Consider the following 13,224-nt stretch of genomic DNA (forward strand, 5'->3'; position numbering starts at 1 on the left):
GTCAATCTGTTTTTTCACTTCAGCAGGTGGGTATTGTAGTTTTAAGAATGCTTGATAGAGATCTTGTAGGTGCTTGTCTCTATCTGAGGGATTGGAGCAAATGCGGTTATATCTTAGAGCTTGGCTGTAGACAATGGATCGTGTGGTGTGTCCTGGATGGAAGCTGGAGGCATGTAGGTAAGTGTAGCGGTCAGTAGGTTTCCGGTACAGGGTGGTATTTATGTGACCATCGCTTATTAGCACAGTTGTGTCCAGGAAATGGACCGCTTGTGTGGATTGATCTAGGCTGAGGTTGATGGTGGGATGGAAATTATTGAAATCATGGTGGAATTCCTCAAGGGCTTCTTTTCCATGGGTCCAGATGATGAAGATGTCATCAATGTAGCGCAAGTAGAGTAGGGGCGTTAGGGGACGAGAGCTAAGGAAGCGTTGTTCTAAGTCAGCCATAAAAATGTTGGCATACTGTGGGGCCATGCGGGTACCCATAGCAGTGCCGCTGACTTGAAGGTATATATTGTCCCCAAATGTGAAATAGTTGTGGGTGAGGACAAAGTCACAGAGTTCAGCCACCAGGTTAGCTGTGACATTATCGGGGATACTGTTCCTGATAGCTTGTAGTCCATCTGTGTGTGGAATATTGGTGTAGAGGGCTTCTACGTCCATAGTGGCCAGGATGGTGTTTTCTGGAAGATCACCGATGGATTCTAGTTTCCTCAGGAAGTCAGTAGTATCTCGAAGATAGCTAGGAGTGCTGGTAGCGTAGGGTCTGAGGAGAGAGTCCACATAACCAGACAAGCCTGATGTTAGGGTGCCAATGCCTGAGATGATGGGGCGTCCAGGATTTCCAGGTTTATGGATCTTGGGTAGCAAATAGAATGTCCCTGGTCGGGGTTCTAGGCATGTGTCTGTACAGATTTGTTCCTGTGCTTTGTCAGGGAGTTTTTTTAGCAGATGGTGTAGTTTCTTTAGGTAATCCTCAGTGGGATCAGAGGATAATGGCCTGTAGAATGTGGTGTTAGAGAGCTGTCTAGCAGCCTCTTGGTCATATTCCAATTTATTCATGATGACGACAGCACCTCCTTTGTCAGCCTTTTTGATAATGATGTCAGGGTTGTTTCTGAGGCTGTAGATGGCGTTGTGTTCAGCATGGCTGAGGTTATGGGGCAAGTGATGTTGCTTATCCACAATTTCAGCCTTTGCACGTTGACGGAAGCAATCTATGTAGAAATCCAGTCTGTTGTTTCGACCGTCCGGAGGAGTCCACGCAGAATCCTTTTGTTTGTAGTGCTGGTAGGGGGGATTCTGTGGGTTAGTATGCTGTTCAGAGGTATGTTGGAAATATTCTTTGAGTCGGAGACGTCGAAAGTAGGATTCTAGGTCACCGCAGAACTGTATCATGTTCGTGGGTCTGGAGGGACAAAAGGAGAGGCCCCGAGATAGGACAGACTCTTCTGCTGGGCTAAGAGTATAGCTGGAAAGGTTAACAATATTGCTGGGTGGGTTAAGAGAACTACTGTTGTGGCTCCTTGTGGCATGTAGCAGTTTAGATAGTTTAGTGTCCTTTTTCCTTTGTAGAGAGGCAAAGTTTGTCCTGTGAATGGCTTGTCTAGTTTTTGTAAAGTCTATCCATGAGGAAGTTTGTGTGGAAGGTTGGTTTCTTATGAGAGTATCCACTTTTGAGAGCTCATTCTTAATCTTTCCCTGTCTGTTGTATAGGATGCTGATCGGGTGGTTTCGCAGTTTCTTTGAGAGTGTGTGACACAGTCTCTCAGCATAGTCTGTGTGATATGTAGATTGTAATGGATTTTTTACCTTTAGTCCTTTTGGTATGATGTCCATCTGCTTGCATTTGGAAAGGAAGATGATGTCTGTCTGTATCTGTACGAGTTTTTTCATGAAGTTGATGGATTTCCACTCCATACGGCTAAATGCAGTGCCTTGCATAATGACAGGTTTCAGAGTAGCAGCCCTGTTAGTCTGTATCCGCAAAAATGAGCTGGAATTGATATGCAAACTAGACACAATCAACTCAGGGCTAAATAGGGATTGGGAATGGCTGAGCCATTCCCACACTTGTGAGAATGCTTACAAGGGGAGATAGATTCAATGTTTGTAATGGCTCAGCCATTCCCAATCCCTATTTAGCCCTGAGTTGATTGTGTCTAGTTTGCATATCAATTCCAGCTCATTTTTGCGGATACAGACTAACAGGGCTGCTACTCTGAAACCTGTCATTATGCAAGGCACTGCATTTAGCCGTATGGAGTGGAAATCCATCAACTTCATGAAAAAACTCGTACAGATACAGACAGACATCATCTTCCTTTCCAAATGCAAGCAGATGGACATCATACCAAAAGGACTAAAGGTAAAAAAATCCATTACAATCTACATATCACACAGACTATGCTGAGAGACTGTGTCACACACTCTCAAAGAAACTGCGAAACCACCCGATCAGCATCCTATACAACAAACAGGGAAAGATTAAGAATGAGCTCTCAAAACTGGATACTCTCATAAGAAACCAACCTTCCACACAAACTTCCTCATGGATAGACTTTACAAAAACTAGACAAGCCATTTACAAGACAAACTTTGCCTCTCTACAAAGGAAAAAGGACACTAAACTATCTAAACTGCTACATGCCACAAGGAGCCACAACAGTAGTTCCCTTAACCCACCCAGCAATATTGTTAACCTTTCCAGCTATACTCTTAGCCCAGCAGAAGAGTCTGTCCTATCTCGGGGCCTCTCCTTTTGTCCCTCCAGACCCACGAACATGATACAGTTCTGCGGTGACCTAGAATCCTACTTTCGACGTCTCCGACTCAAAGAATATTTCCAACATACCTCTGAACAGCATACTAACCCACAGAATCCCCCCTACCAGCACTACAAACAAAAGGATTCTGCGTGGACTCCTCCGGACGGTCGAAACAACAGACTGGATTTCTACATAGATTGCTTCCGTCAACGTGCAAAGGCTGAAATTGTGGATAAGCAACATCACTTGCCCCATAACCTCAGCCATGCTGAACACAACGCCATCTACAGCCTCAGAAACAACCCTGACATCATTATCAAAAAGGCTGACAAAGGAGGTGCTGTCGTCATCATGAATAAATTGGAATATGACCAAGAGGCTGCTAGACAGCTCTCTAACACCACATTCTACAGGCCATTATCCTCTGATCCCACTGAGGATTACCTAAAGAAACTACACCATCTGCTAAAAAAACTCCCTGACAAAGCACAGGAACAAATCTGTACAGACACATGCCTAGAACCCCGACCAGGGACATTCTATTTGCTACCCAAGATCCATAAACCTGGAAATCCTGGACGCCCCATCATCTCAGGCATTGGCACCCTAACATCAGGCTTGTCTGGTTATGTGGACTCTCTCCTCAGACCCTACGCTACCAGCACTCCTAGCTATCTTCGAGATACTACTGACTTCCTGAGGAAACTAGAATCCATCGGTGATCTTCCAGAAAACACCATCCTGGCCACTATGGACGTAGAAGCCCTCTACACCAATATTCCACACACAGATGGACTACAAGCTATCAGGAACAGTATCCCCGATAATGTCACAGCTAACCTGGTGGCTGAACTCTGTGACTTTGTCCTCACCCACAACTATTTCACATTTGGGGACAATATATACCTTCAAGTCAGCGGCACTGCTATGGGTACCCGCATGGCCCCACAGTATGCCAACATTTTTATGGCTGACTTAGAACAACGCTTCCTTAGCTCTCGTCCCCTAACGCCCCTACTCTACTTGCGCTACATTGATGACATCTTCATCATCTGGACCCATGGAAAAGAAGCCCTTGAGGAATTCCACCATGATTTCAATAATTTCCATCCCACCATCAACCTCAGCCTAGATCAATCCACACAAGCGGTCCATTTCCTGGACACAACTGTGCTAATAAGCGATGGTCACATAAATACCACCCTGTACCGGAAACCTACTGACCGCTACACTTACCTACATGCCTCCAGCTTCCATCCAGGACACACCACACGATCCATTGTCTACAGACAAGCTCTAAGATATAACCGCATTTGCTCCAATCCCTCAGATAGAGACAAGCACCTACAAGATCTCTATCAAGCATTCTTAAAACTACAATACCCACCTGCTGAAGTGAAAAAACAGATTGACAGAGCCAGACGAGTACCCAGAAGTCACCTCCTACAAGACAGGGCCAACAAAGAAAATAACAGAACACCACTAGCTGTCACCTTCAGCCCCCAACTAAAACCTCTCCAGCGCATCATCAGAGATCTACAACCTATCCTGAAAGATGATCCTTTACTCTCACAGATCTTGGGAGACAGACCTGTCCTCGCTTACAGACAACCCCCCAACCTAAAGCAAATACTCACCAGCAACCACACATCACTGAACAAAAACACTGACCCAGGAACCTATCCTTGTAACAAAGCCCGATGCCAACTCTGTCCACATATCTATTCAAGTGACACCATCATAGGGCCTAATCACATTAGCCATACCATCAGGGGCTCGTTCACCTGCACATCTACCAATGTGATATATGCCATCATGTGCCAGCAATGCCCCTCTGCCATGTACATTGGCCAAACCGGACAGTCTCTACGCAAAAGAATTAATGGACACAAATCTGACATCAGGAATCATAATACTCAAAAACCAGTGGGAGAACACTTTAACCTGTCTGGCCATTCTTTGACAGACCTGCGGGTGGCTATCTTAAAACAGAAAAACTTCAAAAACAGACTCCAAAGAGAGACTGCTGAGCTGGAATTGATATGCAAACTAGACACAATCAACTCAGGGCTAAACAGGGATTGGGAATGGCTGAGCCATTACAAACATTGAATCTATCTCCCCTTGTAAGCATTCTCACACTTGCTTCTTATCAAACTGTCTGTACTGGGCTATCTTGATTATCACTTCAAAAGTTTTTTTTCTCTTACTTAATTGGCCACTCAGACTTGGTAAGACAATTCCCACCTGTTCATGCTCTCTGTATGTGTGTATATATATCTCCTCAATATATGTTTCACTCTATATGCATCCGAAGAAGTGGGTTGTAGCCCACGAAAGCTTATGCTCTAATAAATTTGTTAGTCTCTAAGGTGCCACAAGTACTCCTGTTATTTTTGCGGATACAGACTAACACGGCTGCTACTCTGAAACCTGTCCTTATTTTATTATGTTTCCTTACTTTATAGTTTTGTTTGTGATTTTAAAAGATGTTGTCATTGATGCAATAAATACCCCCCTTGTTCCTGGGAGATGACTTTATTTTAACTTTGTTCTGTTCCTTATAGTTTCCTCTTGCCCGGTTTCTTGGGTTTTCACCAACTCTTGTATGGTCATCATTTCCCTCCTCCTTGTCAATGTCCCCTTTGGCCTTTTTCATCATTGGTGGGGGGTGGAGTTCAGGAGGCATTGGATAGGATAGATTCTGGCCTCACTAAATTTGATAAATAATCCTCATAAATTGTTGTTGCATTGGATGTTGCTGCTACTGCTGATGCTGGCCCACTTAGGGGAGATGAAAGCTTATCAGGGAAGGTACTACGTTTATACTCCTCCCTTCGGCATGCCACTTAATATGCACTTATTTTTGTCACATAAAGTCACAAAACCATTCAATTCACAGTGAATTCAGTTGGAGCCTTAACATAGTCTTCAGTGGGAACTGGGCCATGCTTCATGATAGCAAGCTTCTCAGTAAAATTATTCTATGGCTCTTTCTCATTAACTCCCCTACACCACTGTGCAGTAGGAGGAGACAAAAGGCATTGTTTTTTAACATGCATCTTTTCAGAGAACCAAATTGTGATTTTCTGTGAGGATGACGATGGACTTCCAGTTTAAAAGAAAACTAACAAGATGATTTTGGGTACATATGTTGCAGTATCTTAGAAAAGTAGGGTGTTGCTACCATTCCTTTTAAAGACCTTTTTAATAGCTCAGATTAAAGGTTGCTAATTTTTCTTGTTCTTCTGCATCTTTTCTTAAATCCTCCTTGCCTTTCAGGAAGCACTTCTAAACCAAAACTGATTTAAGTAGCAAGGATAGATTTTCTGAGGAAGAATAGATAGCTCATAATTTTTTTCAGGGACACAGGGAACCTTTTACCTCTAGGGTCATCAGTCTGTATGTAGTTCCTGTCAGTAATGACCAAAAATTGTTGCCATCAGATGGCTCTTTGCTATCTGTGAAAAGCAGTTTGGTGCTCTCCATTTTGTTCTGAGTGGGTAAAAGTCCAGATCATAAAAGTCACCATCACGTTGGCCCTATTTGGCTCCATTATTGGCAGAATCTGCAATGAGACTGAACTGCATTTATTCTCTTTACAGGAGGTCCCTTCAGATTCAGGTATTTTGGCAGGACATTGTGGAGAACCTTGCTTTGCTACTGAATGTGCTGTATGTGTTCATTGGATAAATAGTGAAAATCAGCATCCAACTCCTTTTGAATGCACAAAATCCATTTTAAAAAAATTAGTGTGAGGGTTTATCCCTGAAACATCCATTGACTTTATGGCACTCTTTCAGCTAAAAACCTAGCCACTAAATAATAATAATAATAATTAATAATAAAAATAATAAAAAATAATAATCAAATAAAAGATTTGAAAGGCATACCATAATCCCTTGACATGCATTGGTGATGGTGAGAGATCTGTGAAATATGTTTTGCATGCACAATCTATGATAAACAGTTGCTCTTTGCAGAAAATATTGAAATTGTGTCTTTTCCTTCCAGATGTTTAAAGGGATATGTCAACAGTAGTTTATCAGTATTTGATCTGAATGAGCTTGGTATGGGATACTCAGGATACTGCAGGTATGTGTTAAAAGCGCAACTTGTTTCATCTCTATATTGAGATGCTCCTTGTTCTTTGAGAATATTTGATTCTAATGGAAATTGACATTTATAACTCCAGGGTTTAAGTTACTGTCAGAAAACAGTTTCTTTTATTATTTTTGTTTATTAGTATTTCCTTTATAAGTTTGTTTGATATAGAGGTTTCACCCCTCTGTGGGGAGGCCGTGTGGCCTAGTGGATAGAGCACTGAACTGGGAGTCAGGAGACAAGACCTCAGTTCTGTTCCTGGCTCTTTCACTGGCCTGCTGCGTGAGCTTGGGCAAGTCATCTCAAGTGTCTATGATTCAGTTTCTCCATCTGTAAAATGGGGGTACCTCTTTTTATAAAGCACCTGGAGATTGCAGATGAAAAGTGCTATATTAAGAGCACAGCAGTATTATTAGGCTTCTGGTTTAAAACCAGCACAGGATTTGCTCCCAGTGGGAGTAGGCAGAGTGAGTATGCAAGATATGCAGCAGAGACCCACAATACAGGCCGAAGAAAACTTTTTCCTTTAATTTATCAAAGCTGTGCAAAGTGTTTGCAACAAAACTCATACAAGTGAAACACGTCTAGTTTCAGGTTTACTAGAAATTGACACTTAGCTGAGGCTGGCTGAGACATTCCAGAAGTAAATCAAATGAACCTAGGCCTACTTAGGAAGAGATTCACTTGAACTTGAAACTCAAAGTGAATCTGGAGGGTTCTGCTGTATCAAAGCAAAAGAAAATGCTTGTCTGACCCCCTTTTGAAATGAAACCACTATGTTAAGCTCAGCCCTGTTCAGTACTCACATGCACTGCGAATCATTTTCCTCCCTTTTTTATTGAATTGCTACTGAAGCATGTTTATAGTTATCATACATCCTTAAACATTTGTATTTAGAATGGATAATTTCCATTCCTTTATTCCTCATTCTCCGGTCATATTCTAACCCCACATATCATTTTGGTGATTCTTCATTCCAGCACCTCTGTAATGATCGAATCCACACATCATTTCAGGAGTGTTCTTACTAAAGGACATTTTTCTTTGTGTTACAGATATCGAGACTACAGAGCGCCACCCTGGAGTTCAGCTCCTTACGAGTTCACCTTGCAGTTCTGGCATGTCCTAGCTGCACGGCTGGCTTTCATTATAGTATTTGAGGTTAGTCATGGATTAGGAGAGAAATGATACTACTTTTGCTGTTCCACCTGTGTAAAGGTCTAAATCAGATATCCTACAATGAGTCCAAAACCAAAGTACTGGTTAGTATCATAAACTAGGTGATTACACCTTATGCTCTATGGAGAGACAACGAAGAGCCAGATATATTAGAAAATGCCAGTACTGGTCAACTGCCTCATGCTGGGAAACTGTGTTGAGAAAGTTTGCACAAATTCTACAGGCTGTTTCTAGAGCCTCATTTCCTCTGTCCAAACTCATCTGGCATGTAGATGTCAGTCAAATCTTCGTGAAGCTGTAGAAAAAAAAACGGAATGAGTCTTGAATGTACATTAAGCTAAGTTAGGTTAATTGGAACTTAGGTTTGTTTTTAGGAAGTTTGTTCCTGTTATACTGTACTGCATTGCTTATATGAGGGGTTGCTTTAGAAACATCTTGCATTACATTTTTTTTATTTACATCACGAGTCAAATCCTGGTCCCACTTTTGCCATTGACTTCTATGGCACCAGAATTTGGTCCAAAACAGAACACTTCAGCATCTTTGAACAAATTATTTCTGTTCTTATTTTCAGCACCTTGTTTTTGGAATAAAGTCTTTCATTGCCTACCTGATCCCAGACATGCCCAAAGACTTGTGTGACAGAATGAGAAGAGAGAAATACTTGGTCCAGGAAATGATGTATGAGGCTGAACTAGAGCATTTGCAGAGAGAGCGGAAAAAGAATGGGAAACAGTATCACCACGAATGGCCTTAGTTGATACCGTATAGCAGCAAAAACATTCCATGAAAATTGACTAGTGCAGGTCTCAAATGAAGGTAGATCTGGCAATGAGGAGCAGTGTGTATATATGCTGCTATTGGAAAATATATTAGCAGGCTTTGCTGGGTCCTGGAAAATACATGCTTCCAATGAAGAAAATGAATAGCCATATCTGTCACTGGTCCATGGTCAATACCAGGAGTTGCTATCAGTTCATTAGAAAGTGTAATGAGGGGTTGAGCACTTGGACGCATCAGTAAAGCAAGTTGCAACGAACTTTCATGCTATTCATCAAGTCATCAACAGCATAATGAAAATAAATACATTGCCTGTAAAACTTTCATATTAAGGGCATGACTAAAAATCAAGTTATATATCATCTGCTACTTCTAAAGCTTTTGATTGTTCAATTGAAGTTGTAATGCCTATGAAAAAAAAAGTATGATTAATTGTTGCCTTTGTGGCCATAAATTGATGTTAATGATCCTTCAAGCTTACTGTTTGTCAGGTTTGTTCTAGTCTCTTGGTGAGATTGCAGATGTGGTCCTGATCTAAACAGGGGACACAAGGCTGTTCGATATATACTATGCAGTTCATGGTTTGCACATCACTTCTCATCCATCTATCTTTATAGATAAAGCCAAAAAATTGTAAATTCAAAGAAAAATCAGTTCCATTGAAAGAATACATCAATGCATTGCCCATGTTGCAGCTATATTTGAAAAGAAATGTGACTATTTGAATTGTCTTGCCATTTTTATATGCAAAAAGGCCATCTCCACATACTTCCAGACTAAATGAAGAATCATTTCCATGCTAAATGTAGCATGCAGATGAATGTGTCAATATTATTTTGTTTATCTACCTAGATAGTGATTCTATGACTTCATAAAACGTTGACTTGAAATTTCTATTGCAGTGCAAATAATTTACTCATGTATATATAGTTAACTTTACAGTATGCAAGCTACTGTCATTTATGCAGATATATATCAAATATACAGTATAACATCATGACTTGCTTGTTCAGGGAAAGAGAAGCAGAGTACTGTATCGCACCACTCTGTCTATTCCAGTAATGTGCATTCCTTATCTTGGGCTAAATAAATCAAAGCATGGAAAAAATATGTATATTACTGTTAGGATTAGATTTTTTCTGCTTTTATGCCGCCTTGGGATAATATTTTTTTCAAAATCAGCAGAAAAAGTAAATGTTCTCACAGAGAATTGAACTTCAGTTTTCACATCCATACAGGAGACTGCATTGTCAGTTCTGGTTAGAGTCATGAAATTGTCTTCATTTTTAATATTTCATAATACGGGCGAAATGAAGTACTAAACTAAAACAAGTGTATAGGATTCACTTATGGAAAAGGGGGGAACTAAAATCGTCCTGTTTCTCATTTGTACAGTTTTAAAAAATGGTTTATTTCTATCAGATGAAAAGAATTAAAAGAAAAAAAATCAAAGATAATTTGCTTCAGTTTTAAGACTCATGTTAGGATGCAACAAAGCACAGAAACTATAGCAAAGATAAATTCTAACGTCAATCTTAAGGATAAAGCTGCAGTGAAATCACTTGTTGGCTGCAGACAATGAGAGGAATTGAAGTTTTCCTTCTCAGAATACCTTATTTAGGTAACAAGTATAACTCCACTGTTTACCTGCACAAATCCAAAATGCATCTTATTTTATTATTTCAATGCCAATGAAAGAGGAATTTTTTTTAATAGGAACATTATGCTAATGTACCTTTCTGTGGGTCTGATCCAAAGCCCATTAAAGGAAATGGCAAAACTTCTGCTATCTTCATTGAGCCCTACATCTGACCCTCACTGAGGTTTAGTGAGAAAATCCAGCTTTTTATGACCAGACAAGAAAACTGCCTGGGTTTCCACAATTTGGCACCAATGGGGATCTAATCAAAGTTTATTAGCCAAAAATTCCACAGCACTAGCTCTGTAGAACTGACACTTTCCCATGGTTCTATTCAAGAGGAAGGGTTTCCATTCTACTCTGTTTACACTGTATTCTCAGTGTCACATGATTCTTAATAAGAAATTCTTAATGTGCTTTTGTCTTGTGCTTAAGACATCTGTATTGTCTGGTTTAATGTATTAACTCCCCAGCTTTATAGCATCCTAGTTTAGTTTTATCCATTATCTAGCATAGGGTCACAAATGATGTGTCTTTTAATGTTTTAACAAAATGCCTTGGCTGGAACAAGGCAGAAGGACTGGTATAAATTTAGCCAAAAATTTATGATTAATATTTCTACATGTGGTGTTTTTTTTTTGTTTTTTTTTGGCCTGAGGATATTTTCACACATCAATGTATAGCTGGAAGAATTCCAATTGGGCATTAAAAATAAAGAAATAAGAAAGGAAATGTTTTTTGTAATAAAGTATGGTCTTAGATTTGGAGATGTACAGCAGTCTTCTATAATGACTTTCAGTGTTGAAATATAGAAGTACGTTAGATAGGAATATATAAATTTGACATTGTTCAGTTAATTTAAAGTGCTGGGAAAGCACAAGAACTTCTGGAGAAATACTGTGTGTTTTTGTTCCTTTGTTTCTATAGTGTATCAACAATGTCTAAAGGCATTGCCTCTATATAGGAATTTGTTTTAGCTGAGAACCTTTCTGCTAGATTTCATTTAGTGTGGTGTTTGCATAAAATACAAATTATCTTACAAAGATATAAGGCACACTCTGTCCTCAGAAATTATGTATTACATGAATGCTGATTAACCTATATTTTCATATTCTAGATATTTCTTTCCAAATAAATGACCAGTATAAATGACTTGTGCATGCAGGCTTCATTTATGAAGTCTCCAAAGCTGCAGAGCTTCAAAACGTAGCATCTGTGCAAAAATGCTTTAGATCATTCCCGATCTAGTTTATAATAACTTTGTTCTATGCATGCACCTTAAGAGAGACCGCATGAGCAGGTACAGTACAGCTTTTTAAATATTACAGATCCTAGTCACTAGTACAAAATGTCTTAACTATTCCTATCTGAACTCAGTGTCTTGATACAATCAAAAAGGAATCTTCATTCCAGAAATAAAAAAAAAAATCCATCAATTTAGCATTCATCTTTTTCATCAACTTACATTTTAAATTTGTCCTAACGTGTGAGATCAGAAATCTGGTGGTTGAGAAAAGAAAAACAATTATCCAAACAGAGCTTGATTCAAAGAATTCTGTTGCATCATCCTCACTAGTATTTACTTTCTGCCACAGAAAGTGAATAGATCAATATATAGATTAACAGCTCAGTATTCATACTTGGGCCCTGACTGGAATTTCTAAAGTCGAAGTTTGGACTCTTAGTACAACAGTACTGTGTAAATGTACACTAGGGAACTTTTAGTGCATGCCAGTAGTGTCTTCATGGGCCAATTAGTGTGCAACCATGGCATGCTTTGGAATTCACACCCCTCTAGTGCTCATGGCTGTGCCATGTAAACAAGCTTCCGATTGGCACTTAGAATGTAAATGCCCACCAAAGGATAATACACACACTGCTGGATTGGGGCATCTTTTTAAGGTGTTTTAAAGATGAAAACTAGTCCCCAACATGTGTATTTTTTCCCTAAAACTCTCCTCACACGACTCTTACATAAAGATTTTGTAGGGAAATTTGAGAATACCTTTTTAGGCTGATCTCAAAAACAACAAGCCTAAAGTTTCCATGCAGATAATATACCATAATTGTTTTTCTTTAGAAATATGTTATTTCATTTTTACATAATAAGCACATCAAGTGAACTATTACTGTGAATTGCACATGTGCAAGAACAGTGATTCTCAAACTATGTTCTGTGGACCATCAAAGATACATAGGACCCAGTGTGGATTTCAAGAGGTAGATCCATAAAAGGATCCCTCCTATGAAATAGTCTACAAAAATTAAAAATCGCTTGGGAATCACAGCTTTAAAGTAGGTGTTGGTTTTGCCATTTGCATTTTATAATATTTGTTCCTATGGGTTAGCTCATCCTAAATAAAAAAACAAAATAATTTGAGATCTACAAGTAGTCTGCTTTGAGGGATTTTCTTACTGTGACTTACTCTCCTGTAAATTGCAAAAGCTGACACTGACTCAGAGAATTTGTGGGATGACTAAAACCATTGTCATTTACCTGTGATTGCTTGTGCTTTTTTATGGACTTAGTTCATCTGCTGCATTGTGCCATGATATGGTTCATTCCACATCAATTAACATAGGCATGTTAACAAGAGTTATTTCCTTTTTTGCTTCATTTGAAATCCCCCTTCTTCATTTTAAAAATCATATGGCTACTATGATATAGATAACTGCATTTTAGCATAAATACTCACTAAAATAAGTGTAAACAAACTCTTTTTAACATTTAGTGGGCAACAAGTTTATAAAGAA

General features: G+C 39.5%; 1 protein-coding gene across 1 annotated transcript in view; it reads left to right on the forward strand.

Moving 5' to 3' along the window:
• The window catches only part of ANO3 (anoctamin 3), a 159,945-nt gene extending 151,137 nt beyond the window's left edge, over positions 1–8,808 (forward strand). Inside the window, exons 24-26 of the mRNA XM_065402303.1 lie at positions 6,783–6,863; positions 7,928–8,033; positions 8,626–8,808. Of these exons, the coding sequence (XP_065258375.1) occupies positions 6,783–6,863; positions 7,928–8,033; positions 8,626–8,808 (370 nt within the window). The remainder of the gene's footprint in view (positions 1–6,782; positions 6,864–7,927; positions 8,034–8,625) is intronic.
• Positions 8,809–13,224: the final 4,416 nt, after the last annotated feature.

The sequence above is a fragment of the Emys orbicularis genome, chromosome 4, assembly GCF_028017835.1.
Source record: "Emys orbicularis isolate rEmyOrb1 chromosome 4, rEmyOrb1.hap1, whole genome shotgun sequence".
Lineage (NCBI taxonomy): Eukaryota > Metazoa > Chordata > Testudines > Emydidae > Emys > Emys orbicularis.